At 36.5% G+C, this 22,667-nt stretch overlaps 1 protein-coding gene and 1 long non-coding RNA gene across 2 annotated transcripts; both read left to right on the forward strand.

The window, feature by feature from the left end:
- Nucleotides 1-12,303: 12,303 nt before the first annotated feature.
- LOC126597285 (uncharacterized) lies at nucleotides 12,304-21,309 on the forward strand. Its single transcript, XM_050264065.1, has 7 exons — nucleotides 12,304-12,920; nucleotides 15,308-15,407; nucleotides 15,955-16,020; nucleotides 18,183-18,297; nucleotides 19,115-19,197; nucleotides 19,925-20,019; nucleotides 20,820-21,309. Exons 1-7 carry the CDS (start codon nucleotides 12,721-12,723, stop codon nucleotides 20,926-20,928), a joined length of 768 nt encoding a protein of 255 aa, XP_050120022.1. The 5' UTR covers nucleotides 12,304-12,720; the 3' UTR covers nucleotides 20,929-21,309.
- LOC126597286 (uncharacterized) lies at nucleotides 20,026-20,771 on the forward strand. The gene is made up of 2 exons (XR_007614206.1): nucleotides 20,026-20,429; nucleotides 20,524-20,771. It is a non-coding gene; the product is annotated as an uncharacterized LOC126597286 (long non-coding RNA).
- Nucleotides 21,310-22,667: the final 1,358 nt, after the last annotated feature.

A 22,667-nucleotide genomic window follows, 5' to 3' on the forward strand; every position in this document is an offset into this window, starting at 1 on the left:
ATAAGCCACAAGCCGAGCAGCCTCGCAACATGTGCTACTTCTAGTTGAGCATCATTTCAAATTGGGCACCACCTCATATCGAGTATCAGTTTTAGACGACATCTAATTACTTCTACCCACACATGGACTGAATTTCAAGTCTCCAGCCAAAAGACTCTCTTGACTGAAGACTTGGGGGACTACTATTTATACCATATTAAGGGCCTCGTATTTAGACCTCGTATAAATACTCGAGGGACTTAAATGTAATTATGTAATAAAGGAAGGGGCAAATATGTAATAAGTAAGGAGTCCTTATTCTATAAAAGGACCCCTCACCCTCACAATTAGGGGGAGGCCATTTCTTAAGGCTACTTCATCTTCTCAAGGCTCTCACATTACATAGCTCCCTCACTCCCCTCACCTCTCAGATAAATACATAATCAATGTGGACGTAGCCCAAACCTTAGGGTGAACCACGATATATCTTGTGTTATTTACATTTCATGCAGATTCACGGTCGGATTTACATTGTTCCAAGACCTCCAGTTTTGCACATCAACAAATTATTTCTCTTTTAAATTTCTTCAAAGTGCAGCCACATATCGAATATATTTTTCTTCCAGAGTACTATTCACATTTGATCAACCAAAGAAGTGAAATTTAAATATATTACAACTCTATTGGCCAACAAAACTAAACCTTACTAACCACATAGCCACGAGAATACGTGCTCGTCATTAGTTTTGTTCGCAATATCCAATCCAACAATGGCAACTCAAGACTATGGCAACCAAACCAATCAAATTTGTAATTATAAACTTTCCACGTCAATTCTTTTCATCAAACGTGAAGAAAACTCAACTAGGAAATCTTTTATATTAAACGAACTCAAAATTTCATTTAATAATTTTATTCATGTCCACCTATACTAAATGAAGAAATCTTCATGGTCTTTCCACCATTCCAATTATAATGGACAAACCATAACCTCAGTTTATGATTTCATTCCCATTCAATTCATCATAACTTTCATAAATATTAAACTTTCCAACCATAATTATCGTTGGCCATAAGATTTTAAAATTTCTAGCCACACTTATCATTGACAAAACAATGATTTCATCAATTTTTTCTTTTACCCCGATCAGTGACTAGTAGACTGGAAAAGATTGTAATATACCTGGCCAATACACATCACACATTTTTATCACTTCAATAATTCAATCTCACAGCCCACACATGGGCTTCTTCGTGGAAACATTGGGTCTTTGTGCCCACTTATCCATTTCTCACATTTCACGGGTCAATTCACCCAATCCCTCGTTCACAAGGCCACTTGGCCCAATCTCACATCCTCGGGCCCTTTTTGCCCAACCAAACATTCCTCCCATTCCACGGGCCATCAGACCCAAATCGACATCCACGGGCCATTTTTGCCCAATTCATCATCCACGTAACTTTTCCGCCCAAATTCAATATCCACAGGCCTTTTCCGCCTAATTCATTGTCCTCGCGCCATTTCCGCCCAAATTCAATATTTCTTAATTGCACAGGTATAATACGACTTTTCCATCTACTTGTCACAATTCCATAATCATCTTATTATTCATAACGCATAACATAATATCAATCCAATTCAAGAATAATTTGAATCTTTAATCAAACGCTCATATTCAAAGCTATACATAAAATATGACATTTTAAAATTTTCTACTCTCACTCAATTCAATTCACTTCATAGTGATTCACAATATAGACATTTCACATAAACTCATCATTAGTCAAAGACTTATGAAATAGTGCAATACCAGTACAATTCACAATTCATATCCACAACCAACAATAATATCTCAGACCGTAAGATAGGATCATTTGCTCTAATACCATTTGTAACGCCCCGGCTCGAAAATTTTATTTCGGAAAATGATTTCGGTGGTAGGCCAAAATTTACTTAATTAACTATCAATTTATCACAATTCTTTATTTCAATTTCTTAATCTTTCACAAAATCTTTCATAAAATCTAGCCCATAATTTACTTACAAAAAACATAAGATTTAAATTCCAAATAATTCACCAAAGTTTCTTTCCTTCAAACAAAATTCCTTAAGGCTGTATCTAACCCTTGTTAGACTCCCTACGTACCCTTGATACGGGATCAAGCTTTTCGTAGTTCACATTTCATTTTCAATCCACTTCCGAAACTACTCAAGTAACCGAAATAACCAACATTGGGTTTAACAAACGAACACATCAATTAGATAACAAATTCATATTTAAAATATCAAAATTTATACAAAATGGAAGCATTGGCCCACTGGCCACTCGCCGCCACCGGTGGCGGTTTTCCGATGAACGGAAACCTAATTTTTCGACTAACTCTAGAAATTACCAAATTTTACAAGAAATTAGAATTCAATGAAAGGAACAACTTTCATACCTAGGCCGAAGTCCAATTCGGTCGGAAAACACCTCAAATCACCCTCGAACCACGACAAATCCTTGAATTTGGGTGTTCCTAAGTCGACTCCAAAACCATTATGACGCCCCAACTAATGCATGGGCTTTGTTCCATATCTCAAGGGGAGTCCAAAGGTGGTGTTAATTAAAGGAGATCATTTTGAAATTCACCAGAAAAAATGAGAAACCCGCCGGAACAACCATGGGTTTATGGCTTCGATTCGTAAAATTGGTTAAGAAATTTAAGAATCTAACACCACAGGGATGTTGGGTTCGTCAAGAGCTTTCCATAGACACCTGAATCACCTCCAATGGATATCCGATGGGGAAGATAAGACCGGGTCAAGGAAACAGGTCGGGTCGGCGGCAAAGGGGATCTGGTTCTCTCCCCTCCTTCTACCTCATTTCCCCTCCTTTTCTTCCCCCCTGATTCGTCCATGGCCCTCCCTTTTATGTCCTTTCCTTTCCATCACAGCCATCCATTTCTTTCCTTTCTTTTCTTTTCTTTTCTTCTCATCTCAGCCACACACATGGCATAATCTCAGTGCTCCAGAAAATCCGGAGCCTTCTAAAGGGAGTTAAATTTACAAAAATGACCCCAACTTTAAACGCTAATAACTCCTTCGTCATAACTCCATTTCACAAACGATTTACGCCTATGCGCTTGTAGGGCCATGCTCTATCCAAAATTTAACAAGAAATAATTTAATATGTATAAGTATAAAATACGTCCTCGTATAATTGCGTTAAACCCACTAAGGCCATTTCCATCTTTTTCAGTTATCGATAAATTTTATGACATAAATTGTAATAATTTCCGGTAACAAAATTTTAAAATTTCTTGATTAAATTTTCATAACCATAAATCGATTTATTTCCTAAGGTCTCCACATATTCATATATTTAAATTTTCAGGGTAGTATAGTGTACTATTAGGAAAAACAACTTCAATCACTTTTTTCATAGATTTGTCTTGATGTGTAATTATTCCACTTGGAGCATGACAGGCATACAAGCAAGCCACTAAAACAAACAAATAAAGAAGTCGTTATCTTTCCTTTGAAATCATTCCATTTCCTAATAAAATTGACTGCACATGATGATTGACCCCCAAAAATGGAGCAAATGGCATATCGTACGTATTAGTGAAGTGTGTTGTGTCAAATGTTACAACAAACTGAATTCTTCATATGATGCCCTACTCCTTGCATCAGCCCAAATACATTTCTTATAGAACCATTTTTGTCTAAACCAATTGGATAAAAGAAATTTGCATTCTGAGCTTGCATGCTTATGGAGTAGTTTTGAATTGCAGTAGCATCCCCTTCTCCAAGTCCTAAGTGCCTAACCTTTTCAATATAATTTCTACAGCCTTTTTTCTATACATTCCATGTTGATTAAACCCCATCACTTTCTGTTTTAGTGCCAGAACTCACTTCAACTATATCATCTTCTTCAGTAACTTCATTAGAAAAAGTCTTAGTTCCTAAAAGTTAAAACATAATTATACAAGTTTATATAATACATCACACTATCAATGTAGATAAACTAGTTGTATGTGCAACACCACACTATAAGTGTTGCGATATGTAATACACCACACTGTGTGTCATAGCCCATCCCGAATTATTTCATCGACAATGTGAAATGTTTATTTTGCCCTTGGACGTTGAGATGTGTTGTGTGTGACATGTTTTTGGAAGTGGACCAATACATTAAGTTCCTAAGTTTTTGGACTCAATTAGAAGTTAGACTTTTGTTGGTTTTAGTTGGTGACAAGCTGGACCACACCCTCACACACACACACACCATTCCCGTGTACTCTTTCTCTCCTCCCTATCTCGGATTTCCTTGCCATTTCCGTACAACTTGTATGGACAACCCTCAAAACCTTTACAAACATCACGGATCGAGGTCATGAATGGTGGTTTTGGACTCCTTGCAAGCTTAGGAGTCAAATGGTGGTGGTGGTTGGACGTGAAAACCTCGAAAAACCGAGAACCCAGAATCTCAAATTGTGAGCACTATTCATGCAGTAGTGATTGTGGCATTTTCTTCGAGTTTTAAGGTTTTAGGACGTCTTCATGAATCTCGGGGAAGAAAGTTGGAGTGTTATGGATGTCGGGAAGCTTAGTTTGGCGAGTTTCAAATTTTGGTCGGGTTATCGAGGTTTCTCCGGCGAGATCCCGTGGATTTCAAGGCTTGAAAGTGGTAAGAATGTGTTCTACTCACTCTAAGCTTCATTTTGAGACGAATTTCATGAATTTTGGTTATGAAATGATGAAGATATGAAGTTTTAAAGTTTTTCCAGAAACCGACGATCGCAGCGGCGCCAGCGACGGTCTCCGGCAAACCAAGGAAGATGAAAGGGAATATCCGTCAAGTTTGACGGAATATTCTAACGGCTTCAAGTAACGCCGTTAATTTCTGTTAGGGTTTTAACGGAATATTCCAAACGGCAGTTAAGTTCCGTTAGGGCTGGCCGCACATGGGGGCTCGTTTGGCCGTGCCTTGGCCAGCGCGTAAGGGCGTGTGGGTGGTCGGAAAATTTTTCTAAAAATTTGGGGATGTTCTTGAGGTTGAGTAGGTCATGGTGGTATATTCAAATACCCCATTTGAGCAATGTATGAGAAGTTATTTCCTAGTTTTGTGTATGTGCTTTAAATAACGTTTATTTAGTTATTTTTCATATAGGTGAGACCTATCCGAAGGACGAGCGCCATCAATCGAGGCTCAGGGGCTATGACCCTTTGACATACCAGTGAATGGGCTTTTGGTTTTTCGTATATACCTATATACTTGAGATTTTTCCCAGGAATTGAAATTGAATGATTGTACATTTTGGAATGCCATGCAAAGTATCTGCCTATTTTTATTTATGCATTAGTAGTTGCATATATTTATGATTGGTGCTACGGACGCACAAGTAAGTGCTAGGTAAGTTCATAAATTAAAGATATGAGATTGCTTCAGTTTTGCGAGATATGATGTGATGTATTGAGAGCTCATAAACCTACAACCCAATGTTAATGCTCCCACCCAGAGTTAGGGCAAAGTCCTTCCTGTGATGTTCACCTTCCGCACCATATGATCACCTTGGATCCAAGTTAAGTGCACAGGCTTGTCGTACAGACCACTTTAGGTGGTTCCGACTCGTAGGTGACCTACGAGTATTCGCACAGCCTTCACGTGATTGTAGCACTTGAGCATATTTACTTTACACCTAGTCTTGTCGTACATACCACTTTATGTGGTTCCGACTCGTGTGCAAGATTTGATATGATTGAGATTGGTTATGAGCCATAGACTCAGCCGTGCAGGTCACGTAGGTGGATTCGGCTGATATGATATCTAGAATTGATATATTTTAACTGGATTACTTATGGCATTTTATTGAGATACTTTGGCATGGTATATTCCTATGGATTTTCATCCTGAGCATGATTTATGATATAGCATATATTATTTTCTGGGAAATTATACAAGTTTTATGGCGAAGGGTTAGCGCTTTTGATAAATGAAATGATTTTGAAAAGCTTTGTTTTTGCCCACTCACACTTTCTGTTTTGCACCCCTCTAGATTTTAGGTAGAAGTGCTTTGGTAGCTCACGGGGATTCTGATGGTGGTTCTGACAGAACATCACAAATATACGATCACTTTTGGGTGTCATATAATTAATACTTGTCCAGTCGGACTGCACTTAGGCTATTTATGCTTTGATTGTGTATTTCACACTTAATCTCGCACTAACACCTTATCTTAGCTAGTACTTTTAGTAGTTTGGTTTTTATTCACTCGTATTTCTCCATATCATTATTGCTTCCGCACTGTGCACATGGTTACGTCACTCTCACGTGACAGCCAGCATGCCTCGATTTTGGTCGGGGTGTGTCACTGTGAATACTACAAACATACATGGAAAATCAAATTTACAATTGTTCTAATAAGAATAATTACCTGTTCTGCTAACAATCATCATGTGGTTAGTATCCTTCAATTTCTAAGGTTCTTCTTCAACGCGGATAAATCTTGTCATATGAGAATTGATTTGTATTGTGATGGATAAAAGAAACGGGAAGTAAGAATCAAAATTGAAAGGGGAAGGAGGGAGGAAGACTTCTCGTATATCACAATCATCATTTAATTAACCAGTTTATCTTAATTATGATTTATTAAATAGTTTTTTTATTAAATTTAAATTCTGATTAATTTAAATAAATGTGGTTGTTCACATCATATGACACCTAGGTGCTATACAATTGAAGTATATAGTTGTATACAATTGAGGCATGTTGGCCGTCACGTGGGAGTGACGTAACCATGTGCACAGTGCGGAAGCAATAAGGATATAAGGGAATTTCGAAGGAATAAAAACCAAACTACTAGCAGAACTAGCTAAGATAAAATGCTAGTGCCAGATTAAGGGTGAAATACACAGCCAGAGCATAATTATTGTAGATGCAATCAAGCAAGACAAATGCTAATTATACAACACCCAAGGGTGATCCAACATTTATGATGTTCTGTCAGAACCCTTGTCGAAATCCTCGTGATCCACCAAAGCATTTTTACCTAAAGCCTGGAGGGATGCAAAACAGAAAGTATGAGTGGGCAAAAACAAAGTTTTTCAAAATCATTTCATTTCTCAAAAGTTCTAACCCTTTGCTGTAAAATCTATATAATTTCCCAGAAAATAATAATAATAATAAGTTGTGTCAGAAATCATACTCAAGATGAAAATCCATAGAAGTATACCATGCCAAAGTATCTCAATGCAATGCTATAAGCAATCCAGGCAAAATATATCAATGTCAAATATCACATCAGCCAAATCCCTCTAACTTAATCTGCACGATTGAGTATATAGCTCATAACCAATCTCAATCATATCAAATCAAATCCTGCACACTAGTCAGAACCACCTAAGGTGGTCTGTACGACAAGACTAGGTGTAAAGTAAATATGCTCAAGTGCTACAATCACGTGAAGGCTGTGCGAATACTCGCAGGTCACCTATGAGTCAGAACCACCTAAAGTGGTATGTACGACAAGCCTGTGCATCTAACTTGGATCCAAAGTGAGCATATGGTACGGGAGGTGAACATTACGTGAAGAACTGTGCCCTAACTCTGGGCGGGAGCACTAACATCGGGGTGCAGGTTTATGAGCTCTCAATACATTACAACATATCTCACATAACTGAAGTAACCTCAAATCTTTAATTTATGAACTTACCTGGCACTTACCTGTGCATCTGCAGCACCAATAAAAAATATATGCAACTACTAATGCATAAATAAAATAGGCAGATACTTTGCATAGCAATTCATAACGTATAATCATTCAAATTCATTTTCTGGGAAAAATCTCAAGTATATAGGTATATACGGAAAACCAAAAGCCCACTCACCAATATGTTGAATGGTCGTAGCCCCCGAGCCTCGATTGATGATGCTCGTCCTCAGAATAGGTCTCACCTATATGCGAAATAACTGAATAAACATTATTTAAAGCACATACACAAAACTAGGAAATAACTTCTCATACATTGCTTAAATGGGGTATTTGAATATACCACCATGATCTACTCAACCTCAGGAACATCCCCAAATTTTTAGAAAAAATTTTCAACCACCCACGCGCCGGCCAAGGCACGGCCAGACGCGCCCCCACACGCGGCCAAACCCTAATTGAAACTTAACTGCCATTAGGAATATTCCGTTAAAACCTTAATAGAAATTAATGGCGTTAATTGACGCCATTAGAATATTCCATTAGATTTGACGGAATATTCCCCTTCTTCTTCCTTGGATTGCCAGAGATCGTCGCCGGCGCCAGTTTGTGGAAAAATAATCAAACCTTCATATCTTCTTCGAATTTCAACCAAAATTCACAAAATCTATACCAAATTAAAGCTTAGGATGAGAGGAACAAAACCTTACAACTTTGGGGACCTAAGACCAACGAAATCTTGCCGAAGAAACTTTGATAATCTGGCCAAACTTGAAACTTATCAAACTCAGCTTCCTGACGTCCGAAACACTTCATTTTTCTTCTCCGAGCTTTGCGAAGACATCCTAAAGCTCACTAGCAGCTTAAAATCTCCTAAAAACTTCGAAATCACGAGTGCATGAATAGTAACCCAAAACTGGGTTCTCGGGAAAATGAGGTCTTCACGTCCAAATAATAGTATCAATGGGTTCCTGGGCTCGCAAGGAACTTGAATATGGTTTCCATTGGCTCAATCTGAGGACGGAAGTGAAGGTTCAAGGTTTGTTCATACAATTGATATGGAAGAATATGCGAGAGGGAGGAGAGAGAGTCAATGGGATAGGGTGAGGGTATATGTGTGTGTGTTCCAGTTTGCAGTCAATTAACCAAAACCTTAGGCCTTTTGTTCTAATTAGGTCCAAATAATAAGGAACAAAACCTAATGGTCCAAAACCTTAGTTTATACACACACACAACTCAATAATAAAAAGGGTATAATAGAAATTTCCACGCTCTCAAGGATAAATAATATATACGTACGGGACAGGCTGTCACACATCTTCTTTTGCAAGATTTTAGGGATTTATTATATATTAGATTTAGTTAGTAAATAAATTATAATAAAAATTATGTAATTAGAAATTAATTAAAATGGTGAAAAAGTGGTTTGATCAAATCTCTAAAAATTTTAAGGGCTAGTTTGCTAGTGTCATGCTTTTTAAAAATTGCTTCTGCTGTGCTGTGAGAATAAACAGTTGTAAAATAAAAGAAATTCACAGAAAAAGTGTCCGAGTGTTTGATAAACTTTTATATAAATAGCTTTGAATATATTAAACGACAAAAAATAATATAATAATTGTCAAAGATAATAATGTATGGGCAATGATTGTAATTTTGTAAAATAGGTAGGGGTATACTTGTTATTTGAAAATTTAATTAAATGGGCATAGATTACTATGCTTTGAAAATAAAATTAAAAAAACACTTTTTTTTTAGAAGTATAATAAACCCTTCTTCTATTTTTCTATGCTTTTCTACTGTCATGACCGCGTGAATTCGAATTTCATAGATGGTTAATCGAATATCTAATTTAACAAGATCTATAGTTGGACCGAAAAATAAAATATAGACAAGTTGTAATGACCCGTTCCCAATTTTTACGTTTTATAAATTTTAATAATTGAATTTACGGAAATGCCCTTCGAGGCAAAGACGTTGACTCTTGTTGATTGCCTTGTCATTTCATGTCAAACTCGTTTTCTTGGCATATTCTCGTAGTACTCGTCGCTACGAACGCGTGGGCGCAAACGGAACACAATTTAGAGTTATAACGAAGGAGATATTAACATTTAAAGTCAGGGGCATTTTAGTAAATTAATTATTTCTAGGAAGCTCTAGATTTTTTTAGCTTAATCTGGAAAGCCACACGTGTGGCCTAGATTTAAAGGCAGAAAGGATGGGTGGTGGAGATGTCATAAATAAGAGAATTGAGGGAGGAACCAGACTAATCAGAAAATGAGAGATGAGAGGGTGACTAATCAGAGAAGAGAGAAAGGAGGGAAAGGAGGGAAGGGAGAAGGAGAGACTCGGCCAAACCCGGTTTCTCCACCCAACCCGCTAACTTAACCCGCTCATATCTCCTTTGTACGAACTCTGTTTTGGGTGATCTTGGTGTCCATGGAAAGCCCTTGACGAGCCCTACATCTTTGTAGTGTTAGATTTCCAAATTTCTTACCCAAATTCACAAATCAAAGCCACAAACCCACGGGGGCATCTGGCGGTTCTAACCTTTTTCCGGTGGCTCCAGCGAGTTTCACCTTTGATGATCACCACCAAAAGACTCCTCTCAACCCCAGAAGCAAGGCCCAAGATTTGGTGGAGGCATCGGAGTTCGTTTTGGTGGCGAATCAACAACTACCCAATTTTAAGGGTTTTCGGTGGGTTTCCATGAAATTGGGGCTTTTTTTGGCCAAATTGGCCTTAGTCACAAGTATAGAAGTTGATCCACTCATTGAGATCTTCATTCCTGTAAAATTTGGTAATTTTTAGAAATAGTTGAATTTTTCGGCGAGTCGGGGCAGCTAACCGCCACCTGCAGCGGCGCGTGGGCCAAGACATCCCTAACCTTCTTAGGTTAAATTTGAATACCCTGATTCCATTGGTGAAGTCTGATTGACAAATTTTTGTCATTTGAACGTAGTTCCATTAAGGTTCGTCCCTTGATTATTATAGCAATCGACGATCAAACCGTTGGATCGTCACCAAACTTGGATACGTTATAATACGTAATATTTGAGGATATTCGAAACTTATGGATTGAGAATCCAACGTACGGATCTTAAAGGAATAGAATATGTAAGTTACGTATTCTATTAATAAGAATTCTAAGACTTGATTTGATAATTGTTCTGGGCGCCAATCGTTCGTGACATCTCGATGTTTGTGCTAGAGAGTTGTAGTGCCGACTCTAGGTGAGTGGGCTTTTGTTTTTCTATGTATACATATATATGTTTTCTATTTTCCCAGAAATTGTTTTAAATGGATTTACGTTTTTAAATGTCATGTCATGCTTGCATTTCATTTTATTATATGCATTGGTATGTATATGCATACTATTGTATGAAGCTGCGGAGGCCAGGTAAGCTTCAGGTGAGTACATTATGATAATGGTGGTTGCATTGTGTATGGTTATACGTAGATGCATTTAGAGCTCATTATCCTGCACCCCGGTGTTAGTGCTCCCGTCGTGGCTATGGTACAGTCTTTCACGTGATGTTTACCTCTTGCACTGCACGCTCACCTTGTATCCAGGTTTGGTGCATAGCCCCATCGTACATACCATATTAGGTGGTTACTCATAAGTGACCTGCGATTATTTACACAACCATCATGTGATCGTAACACTTGAGCGTATACACACAACCCTGTCGTACAGACCACAATAGGTGGTTCCGACTTGTGTGCAGGAATTGGTTGATGAGCTATAGGTTCAGCCGTACAGGTCACGTTTGGTGACTCCGGTTGGCATATCATTTTACATTAATTTATCTCACCTGACTTACTTATTTTATTGCTGAGATACTTGACATGGCATAAACTCGATTTTCACTACTTTCGAGCATGATTTCGGTATATGTTTGTATTATTATTTTCTGGGAAATTATACGGATTTTATGGCAAGAGGTTATAATGTTTTCAAAAGGTTTTTATTAAAAAAATTTATTTTCAAGCCCACTTACCCTTGTTTTTGCGCCCCTCCAGGATTTTAGCGGTTGAAAGTTCATATCGACGAGGATTCATAGCGAATCTCAGTATAGGTGGCTACCTCTGAGGGTATGATCCTTACCCACATTACTGTACTTTACTTATGCTCTAACGTCGTGTGTGAAATGGGCTCATTCCCGTTCACAGTGCACTTTTGTCTTTAGGCACTTTTAGGTTTAAATTTATTCACATTTTCCACATCATTATACTTTATGACTTCGTTACCTTCTAGGTGTCGGCCAACACAACTCGATTCGGAGTCCTAATGGACATTCCGGGTCGGGATGTGTCACAAGTAGTTTAAGAGATTCCTTATTTGGTGCGGTGCGGGTTGCTGCAGCGCAACAAGTTGCAGGATCAACACTTATTAATTATAATCATTTAATTTAATAAATTGGTATTAGCACTCTAAAAATCTCATTCTACACTCTTTACAAGTGTATTTTTCTTTCTAATTATAGAAGATTTGGAGTGCCAAATAAGATTTTTTAAGTGGTAATAATTTATATGCATAATTAATATTTAATCATTAGTAAAACAGTCTTTAGCAAAAAAACAAAAAAAAAAAAATATTAGTAAAACAGTACACCTTCAACCGTGACTGAAAACCCTCCCCCCCTTCGATTTTCCCTTCCCCTCTCTCTCTCTCTCTCTCTCTCTCTCTCTCTCTCTCCATCCCTCCTCTCCTCTCCATTTTTCTGTGCTTCACTTTGCCTAGAGCTCCCTTCAGTCTTCAATTTTGTATATTCACATGTAAAAATAATTTAATTTTGTAAATTCTCTCCCCTTCTCTCTCTCTCTCTCTCTCTCTCTCATTTATCCGTTCTCTGTTTTTCTCGTTTTCAAATATTTACATATATTCTATCTGGGTTTTCGATATTTCGTGGAGGGGGAAATCGAAATTGGCGGGAACCAACGGCCGAATTCCGTGATTCTGAGAACTGGTTTTGCTCAGATTCGTTATAAAAATTGAAAATTTGTTAATTTTTCTTTGAATTTTGAGCAAAAATTCAAGAATTATTCATGGCGAACCCATCTGGGAACCACCAAGAACCGAGCCACGCCTCCTCGTCCTTCAACGGCAACAACCCAAGTAATGGAAACTCCACGCCGGTTTCGGTGCCGGAGAGTTCTGGCGCCGCCATGACCATGAAACACAACCCGGGTATTTCTATGGATTGGAGCGCAGAGGAGCAGGCAATTCTCGAAGATGGACTCGCCAAGTAAGTAGTAAATTTGGGGATTTTGCTATTTTGGTCTCTTTGAGGTCCTTGCAGTGTGTATTCAGCTGGGAATTTTGAGTTTTCTTTTGAATTGAGATGTATTATGGCCATTTTTTGGGCGTTTGATTGAATTGGGAAATTGCCTGAATTTTGAGCTTTTCTATTTGGGTTTTTTTTTATTATAAGTTCAATTTTTAGTCTTAGAATACTTTTATAATTTGCAGTTTTTGTGTTAGGAGTTTATAAAATGTTTTATTTTTTATTTTTATAATTCTTTAATAAAATGAGTTTGAATGCTGCTCTAATAGTGAATACCGCTGTATTGTATACAACATGGCCGGTGGGATTAATATTGTTTACAAATAAGTTGTAGTATCTGGTGTGAGATGGTATGGTATATTATTAGTAATGTCATTTGTACTTTTGTGCTTAAACCTGAATGCTGTGTCATTTAATTATGTGCTTCTAAATCTTATGTGATATATAAATCATATCAATATGTGATATCAAGGTTTTGGAATTGTAGGAATTTATGATATGACAGGTATTATTGTATTTAATGAAAATTATGGAATGTGAAGCCTTTAAATAGGCTGCAATATATAGTTTGGAGGAAGATTATTAAAATACAATGCCTGTAATGCTGTAGAGTGCCATAAGCAGATTCTAAGTAGCATATAAAGAACTTAACCTGGTCAGTGATGCTAAGTGAATTTATGCCAGGATGTATGGCAGCATACTTGCAAAGATGTTTGGTAATCTTCAGTTCGAGTACTTCAAAGAAATCAAAACAAAGCTTTTGTGCAGGGTCTAGCTGTCTAAGGTTTCTTTTATACTTTTCCATTCTGATATATATATAAAATAAGAAATTCTGTTGGAAAGTTTCAGTTAAGTGGCAGAGTAGAAGTTAGGATATCATATACACAAGTCAGATACATACATACGAACATCTATCTAACAACCTATAGTTGGTCATTTGGTCTGTTTCCTTATTTAGTGATGATCATGTAATTTGAGTGTACCATTCCGTTGGAGTTTTATACGTTCAGATTGGTTTTGGATATGTTGGAATGATGAATTTGAAATTGACCAAATTCTGCTTGTTTGGTAGCTTGAGAAATATGTTTCATTTGCTCGTTATTTGGGTCTCATGTGCTAATTGATCTGTTGAAATAATTCCAGTTATCAAGGAGTTTTTGTTTGCAATATCTAGTGGGATAGTACTGAAGCTGGATATTTAATTGTTGGTATGGTGTGCTTGGTAGGAATTGGGATTTTTCTGAAAAATGTAGCTTGCTGGAGACCAAAGCCAAATTTTACCACTATACATATAACTTTGCTGCTATTCATGTTTTTCTTTTTATTATGTGTTATTGATTCCTTTTTTGGTGCATGTTGCTTTTTGATTGTCATTGTTTCGGTAAGGTTGTGTACTCCTGATGCTTTCAAAAGAAGTTTCTTATACAAAGTAAAAATCCAAATCAGTGATATCATGCACCTCATCATATACACGAAAACTGAATAATTTCTTGATTTTCCCCCTAACTTGGAGTCAGTTTCTTTTGACATATTTAGTTCAAAAAATTGACCATGTTGAATCAGAAATGTGGCATTTGATTGAGCTTCGTCATGGTGGCTCATGGTAGCTACAGTGTTATATTCATTCGTCCTTCACTAAATAGAACTTAGATTGGTTAAAAAGAGATTAGCAAATTTCAAAACCCAGTAAAGTTTTGTAAGTTTTACATAGATGAATATTTAAATAATGGTATTTGTTTCACATTCATAAAACAATTAGAGTAGGAAGCCCTATTAACTAAATCATTTGCCTTTTGTTATAACTATCCAAATATTTCTAGAAATTTTCCATGTTTTTCTTGGATTACCACCATTAATTGAATCAATATTAGAAATTATTTCCTTACTGAACCTGCCAATATATCGATGTGTCACATTCGAACATTGTCATACATACGGTCCTAATACCTTGCTTATCATTACAAGTGAGTAAAATATAGGGAGTTTTAACGAAACACTCCCAGTACCTGTTCACTTTTAACTAAAAACCACATTTTTACCTTTCCCTGGTACTATTCACTACACTTTCATTTGTCCTTTTTCATTAAAACTAAAGTTTTTTGGGACTTTTCATTAGTTTTCCTTAAAATATATGCTGAAAACTGATTTAAGCAATGTCAGTTTTTCCGGACAAAGGGAGAAAAATGAAAAACAACATCTAAGTTGCTGTCCATATGATGATGGTTGTTTACACTTTACAAAACCTTCGTCTTCTGCTGTGGAATTTTGTTCTCATGTACTTTGTTTTTTCTGATTCCTGATCATTGCAAGTGTCTCTAATTACATGACCTTTGTATTTTCTCTTGCAGATATGCAACAGAATCAAACATAATCCGGTATGCAAAGATAGCCATGCTGCTGCAGAATAAGACTGTCCGAGATGTGGCTTTACGTTGCAGATGGATGACTGTAAGCTTTATTACCTTTATTTCTGTCTTTTTCTCTTGAAGACTTCTAATGTTTGTGGGTTTGGGCTTGAAGGTTTTACTCTTGTTAATATAACTATTAACTACTATATTTTGTTTTGAAATTTGAAAAAATGTGAATAGCGTAGTGAAATTACTTGTTAACATTATATTTGCAATTTGAGTAAATAAGATACAATATCTTACTCTCTTGGTCTTTGTGACATAAAGGCCTTTCTTGGGCCTTTGTGTATGGAGTTGCTGCTCTCAAGTTGTATGGTAGACTGCTGGTTGTTGAAGCTTATGCTCTTACCATTTCGAAAAGAATTTAAAGAACTTTTCCTATTATATCTACTGTGACTTGTGAGACGCGTTTATACCTGTAGGTTTTAGATATAATCTAGCAAAAAATAATGCAAATACATTAGCATTTTACTGAAGCTAGTATCTGTTTGAAGTATTCTTTAATATCTTTAAATCTGTGCTATTATTTTTTTTGGTCAAACCTTGAAACTATATTTGATTGTTTTAGTGGTTCACTTACTTTCCAGAAAAAAGAAAACAGCAAGAGAAGGAAGGAAGACCATAACTTATCAAGGAAAAACAAGGATAAAAAGGTATGATCTGTAATCTCTTCCTATCCATCCTATAGCACTTGGACTAAGGCTCATGGGGTTAAAATACGGGTTGATTATGCTTTTGTTTTTTGGCTTTTGTCTATACTACTTTTCTGTTCGTGTAAAGTTGTGTGAAATATTCTAATTAGCCCTGCCTCTGTGACGAAGTGCATCTGCGTTTGTTGTTTGTTAATATCAGTTCCCTAGCAGTTAGTTTCTTCACTTGTAAATTTGTGCAAATCAATTACTAAGCCTTGTGGTGCGTTTGGATCAGGGACTTGAAGATTCCATTCAACTTTGAACTTAGGCTAAATTTGTTAGGAACGCACTACAGAAATTAGATAGACAGACTTCAAAATGACTTGATGCACTATGTATGGGAGAACTCTCAAATGGCATTACACCTTGAAAGGTGTCATCTGAAGGTCCTTTATGTAATGTCATTGTAGTGCATTTGTAGTAGGTTTATAGTGCTTCCTTAACAATTGATTCTGAAGGTCATTGGTACTTTAAAGTACCTCATCCCTCATCTAAACATAGGATTGAGGAGTTTTGGAATTCATCTCTCTCTCTCTCTCTCTCTCTCTCTCTATGGTACTTTTTTAAGTAAATGCGGAAATTGTAGTTGCAGAGTTTCAAGTTCAGGATATGGTGTTCTGATACTATGTTAAGTTGTGGATTGTCAGAATACGATAGAAGATAGGGAGATTATTAGAGATAGGATTGCAGTTGATGGGCAGCTTAGCTCTGGAGCTGTATTTGTATGTCTTCGGAAGTGCTTCTACATGAAGCATTTTATTCAGTAGCTTACTTTTGTTAATAGTACATAGAACTGCTAGTTCTTTATGAAATAGAATCTGTTTGTTAGGTATTGTTTGTGAGCACTCAGGTCTTGTCACGGCTTCTGTCTGTTTCAAGCAAACACTATAATATTGTTTTGGCTTGCTAAAAGCATTTCCAAGCATTCAAATTCAATCAGCACAAAAAAAGAAGACATCCAAATACCATAAATGAGGTCTCACAATAATATCTGTAATGTAGCATAAAAATAAGGACAACATTGTAGCAATGTTAACAAAGCCCAAAGAACAATATTGTAACAACGCTAACAAAGCCTAAAGGACAATATTGCAACAATGCTACCAAAGCCCAAATTTCGCTAATTGATACTCAAGTCTGATGACCAAGAGATAGATTTTTTTTGTTTTCTTTACTTGCATATATAAGCAAGTGGAAGAATGGTAAAATGACACTCTTTTATTAGCAAAGTCTACCTATGAAATCAAGTTAAAATTGAGATGGTACAGATACACAATAATTTACTATATTCCTATGAAGGAAGAAAGCAAATGCAACACATTTTGCAACGTCCTAGTATCTTGAGAAAGGTTCTATAAACTTGTGTAGCCAGATAAAAAGGATTTCAAAACATTTTTCGATCTCATTCAAAAGCTAATAAAGAGGATTTTGAAACTTTTTTGCGGCAGTTGTGCTATTAGGTTTTTAACAGACTCAACTCATACTACGTGAGTCTGATAGACCAAGAGATACATTTTTTTGTTTTCTTTACTTGCATATATAAGCAAGTGGAAGAATGGTAAAATGACACTCTTTTATTAGCAAAATCTACCTATGAAATCAAGTTAAAATTGAGATGGTACAGATACACAATAATTTATTCCTATGAAGGATGAAAGCAAATGCAACACATTTTGCAACGTCCTAGCAATATCTTGAAAACATTCTAAAAACTTGTAAAGCCAGATAAAAAGGATTTCAAAACATTTTTCGATCTCATTCAAAAACTGATAAAGAGGATTTTGAAACTTTTTTGTGGCAGTTGTGCTATTAGGTTTTGAACAGCCTCACAACTTATCTCATACAATTACTCGGTGTTCTGTAAAATTAACAATAGTAATGTAGTGTTTTCTCCAGCCCAAGTACTGTATTCCTATGTGCTCTCACTCCAATAGGAAAAAGTGAGGAGCTGTGTTACGTTTTTCTTCTTCATCTTGTTTTGGGCATGGATTATCCCCAATTCGTTCGTTGTTAACATGACATTGCATATACCAGGTTGCATCATTCTCTCTCTAGTTAAAGTTTGCATACCTGTTTTTCCTGTCCCAAAGTTCTTATGGAACATCTTTGCATTTGATTTTCAGGAGAGAGTAAATGATACTTCAGCGAAGCCATCTCACCCTGCTGGGCGGCCTAATGTTGCTCCCTATGCTCCCCCAATGATTACTATGGACAATGATGATGGTATCCCATATAAAGGTCTGGTTAAATACTCTGTATTTATTCTGCAGAGTCTCAAATACTTTTTAACCCAAGTTGTATATATGTTGTACGTAAAGTAAAATTCAGTTCTTATCTTATATACAGTATAAGCAACCAATATAGACACACACACCCATGCCCACGTGTATTGCTTTTGGCATTGTTTTCTAAATCCATATCCCACACACGAAAATTATTGCTGAATATATTGTGGTTATAATAAAAAAGAATTCAACCAAACCCAAATATATATGCCTCAAAAATGGTGCTTGGTCTGATTTCCTTATGAACCTGTACTTATTAGTTGAGTAGCTCATTTTAAGTCAATTAAGTTTCTCTGGGATTGGCGGAGTGGGGGTGGGGTTTGCACCTATGGACTTTGGTAGCCATTTAGACTATATATAGAATTGGAGCCATGGTTCTTACATTTTAAAACTTGTGGGAAGGCATAGCACAATATATGAAACAGCTAGTGACGTATTCTGCATGCCCTTTTCATGTCTTTAATGAGGAGAATGGTGTCTTTTTGAGATATGGACCGAGATATGGGCCATGGGGTATGTGCAAGTATAACCTGAACAGTTCTGTCATAATATTATTAGTAATAATAGTCAAGTGAAAATTTGTATTCATGTTAAAATAATTACATACATTAATTCTACTCATTGGCAGTTGAGTGGTGTTGATGTTATGTATATGGACTGCAATTTTTTCGCCTTGCAATTAAAAAGTTTTGGGTTTCTAGTTTGTTGAGCTTCCTCTTTGAAACGTATTGTTGCAATGGCTTGTTAATATTTGCTTCTTCTGTTTTCAGCCATTGGCGGTATTACAGGAGAGCTTCTGGAGCAAAATGCCCAAGCCTTGAATCAAATTTCAGCAAACCTTTCAGCTTTCCAGGTAGAGAGCTGTCATGGAATTATTTATTTCCTGTCATGGTAGCTATTATTTTATCTGAACGCCTGATGGTATCCAAAATCTCAAAGCCAAAGGGTTTCTAATGGCACTTGCTATTTATGCATTGCATGGTGACGAAAACAGACATCTATTTGTTGATGCTATCTTGATAATTAACTGAATTGTTTGTTTTTATTGCATTTGTTTTTCCTTGGCCTCAAATTTATTTATTTATTTTTACGGAAACTAGACAATTGTAGAGATGTCCTGTAAAACAAAAAATAAAAACCAAAATAGTCAACTAAAATTCCTGTCATCAACAGAAAATTAAGGAACAGCAGGACTCCAATCTGAAGATATAGCAGAAATGTGCTTTCCCTATATTCTGACGACATCAATGACCAAAGAGATGCCAAAACTCTATAAATTTCATCAGTTTTCTCCTTAACGTTGTAGTAGATGGCTCAGTGATCTGGTTGATGAATCGGAGGATCATTTCATGTTTGTCTTTAAAAATCATGATTTGTTTGACCTCATAGTTCATTACTCGCTTTAAAAATCATCTGACCTTTCTTTTTTTGTTTGGCATTTATAAACAATATATGCATACTTTTAATTTATGACTTGTCCAAAAAGATGATAATCTTGGTAATAATGTCTGTCCTTCATAGATACATTGTTGGTGCTTTTGTAACTTGAAGGGGCCTTTTTATTTCCTGTCTTTTTTCAGATACAGGAGAACATCAACCTCTTCTGCCAAAGTCGAGATAACAACATCAACCTCTTCTGCCAAACTCGAGACAACATCCTCAAAATTATGAATGAGTATGGTGTAATCTTTGCCTTTGTTTTTCTCTTGTTCGTTATAAACTTTAACGGGAAGCTCGAGGCATTTTCTTCAAAAAAGCAATACGCATGTGTTATCTTTCTTTTGTTACATGCTAACAATTGCTCTTAAATGCCATATTTTCTATTTGTTTATTTTTGTGTTGTAAGAACAGGGATTGACAAATTGATATACTTATGTTTTCTTCAACTCTGATCCTTTCTGCTAGCTATGAAAACCACCTTTTTGTAACTTCTTCTCGGTAGACCTTTGGCTTTAAGTTGACAGCTCATTAACAAAAGAGAACAAGACGTACTGGGAGATTGTTATGTGAGGAACACACGACTTCATTTGTCATGGCAGGATGCGTACTTGTCTCCATGGATCTACATCATATTGGTCTATGACGGTCTGCATGTCCAAAACTCACCTTAATTGTAGGGTTCTTCAAGTACACGAGTTCTTTAGTGCATAATCTGACATCATTGTGTTTACCTCCACAGGTTATCTTTTGGGAAAAATGATTGTTCTGTCTGATTACCGTTGCCAATGCAGTTTACGATTGTTTCCTGTATACAATGTGAAATTCTTGAAATTTCTGTTCCTAAAAACCTATAGCATTGCATTGATGTCATGCTAGTTTTCCCAGCTACTAGTTATGACTTTATATGTATTGCGGAAGTGAAGAAAAAGCCTCAAGTGATCTAAATTTCTGTTAAAATGATAAACATTGATGCGTGTTGAACTGTTACGTTTGTGTATGTATATTCATCAATTTATATTTCAAATCTGTCTACAGCTTGAATGACATGCCAGACGTAATGAAGCAGATGCCACCACTTCCAGTGAAAATGAATGAAGAGCTAGCAACCCATGTCGGCATCCCACCCCATCAGATGCAATCATGATCAGTTATTCGGCTTCCATCCGTGTTTTTTGTTTCCAAATGGGCTTCTTCTGATTAGTACCGAAAACACATCAAGACGCCAAATTTGGCCGGAGTTTCTTCAAATCAAGTCCCGGCCTCCAGGTGACAAACGAAGTTGACCCACCGTTGCCATCAAAAAACCTGCAGGGGATCTAATTGTTTATGCAGATGTCAGTTCTTTTCTTCTTTTCCTATTTCCCTTTTATGTTTTATTTAGTATTTCAGATCTGATTTCATAATTTTGTTTCCATAGCTAGCCATGACTTAGCTTCCCTGTAGAAAGTAGGAAATAAAATTCTTTCTGCTATATTTCGTATGTATTGGGGAATGAAAAGTAATAATAAGTAGTTGATTTCTTGTATTTGTTTTCCGTGTATCGTGTATTGCGTATCGCGTATCGCGTATCGATAGTGCCATGCTGTTATCTTTCGGCGAAACTTAACGATTAAGCAAAACATATGGTTAAGCACTTGTGGTTATACGCACGATTGGAGAGTGAAGGTGCGCTAATAGTTGGATTCATCGAGTATTGGTGACGTGACGATAAAGAGATTGAAGAATGAAGAGAAACCATGAGTATAAGCAGTCCAAAACCAAATAGAATGTTAAAATGAAAATATTGAATTAACAAAATTAATTATGAAAAATAAAAGATTCTCATGCAGTGAGCAATTCATATATACCCTGGAATTCTAGTATCTAGTACAAATTATTCTTCAATAAGGAAATCGTAACAGTTCCATAAAAATTTGAAATAAAATAAAACATACAAAAGATGGAATTCATATATATCTATCTATCAGTTTACAAAAACCAACATTAAAAGTACTCAAAAAGAGCGTACATAGTTGAATCCAAAACAACAAATATCTCTTCCTCCAGGTTTCACAGTATGGGTCGTGCTTCTTTCCATCCGCTCCCTGCAATAGATTTTCTATAATCTGAAATTAAAATGCAAGAGGAAGGGGGGAAAAGAAATCAAACACTAAGAAGACAAAAGAGGAGGAAAAAAAAAGGAAAAAACTTGAGACCTGAAAGACTGAGATGATTCAGTTGTTGCGTGATGCAGTCCTCTTCGTCTCAATTCATTTAACTATCTCTTGAATGCACCAATAACATATGCAACTGGGACTTGGATTACATAGCTCTCAATTCCATTGACTTCGTCTATTAATTTTTAGAGGGTTACCTATAGTTTTTTCAATGACAATCACATGGTTTTTTCTTATTTGTTCAGAGTCCAAGGGCTTTGCTCCACACCAAAAGGAATCTTGGTGGTGGAATGAGGAGGTACAAACAAAGGTGAAGGCTAAGAAGGAATGTTGTAAAGCCTTATACAAGGATAGGACCGATGAAAATGGTGAAAGGTATAGAAGAGCGAAGCAAGAGGCGAAGAAAGCTGTGAGAGAAGCTAAGTTAGCGGCTTATGACGATATGTATAAGCGACTAGATACCAAAGAAGAAGAGTTGGATATCTATAAACTAGCTAGAATAAGGGAAAAGAAGACAAGGGACCTAAACCAAGTGAGGTGCATCAAGGATGAGGATGGAAAGGTTCTTGCTACAGAGAACGCGGTCAAAGACAGATGGAGAGGTTATTTTCATAATCTTTTCAATGAAGGACATGAAAGGAGTACTTCTTTAGGGGAGTTGAGTAGCTCAGAAGAGTGTAGAAACTACTCCTTTTATCGTCGAATCAGGAAGGAAGAAGTGGTTGTA

The sequence above is a fragment of the Malus sylvestris genome, chromosome 13, assembly GCF_916048215.2.
Source record: "Malus sylvestris chromosome 13, drMalSylv7.2, whole genome shotgun sequence".
Lineage (NCBI taxonomy): Eukaryota > Viridiplantae > Streptophyta > Magnoliopsida > Rosales > Rosaceae > Malus > Malus sylvestris.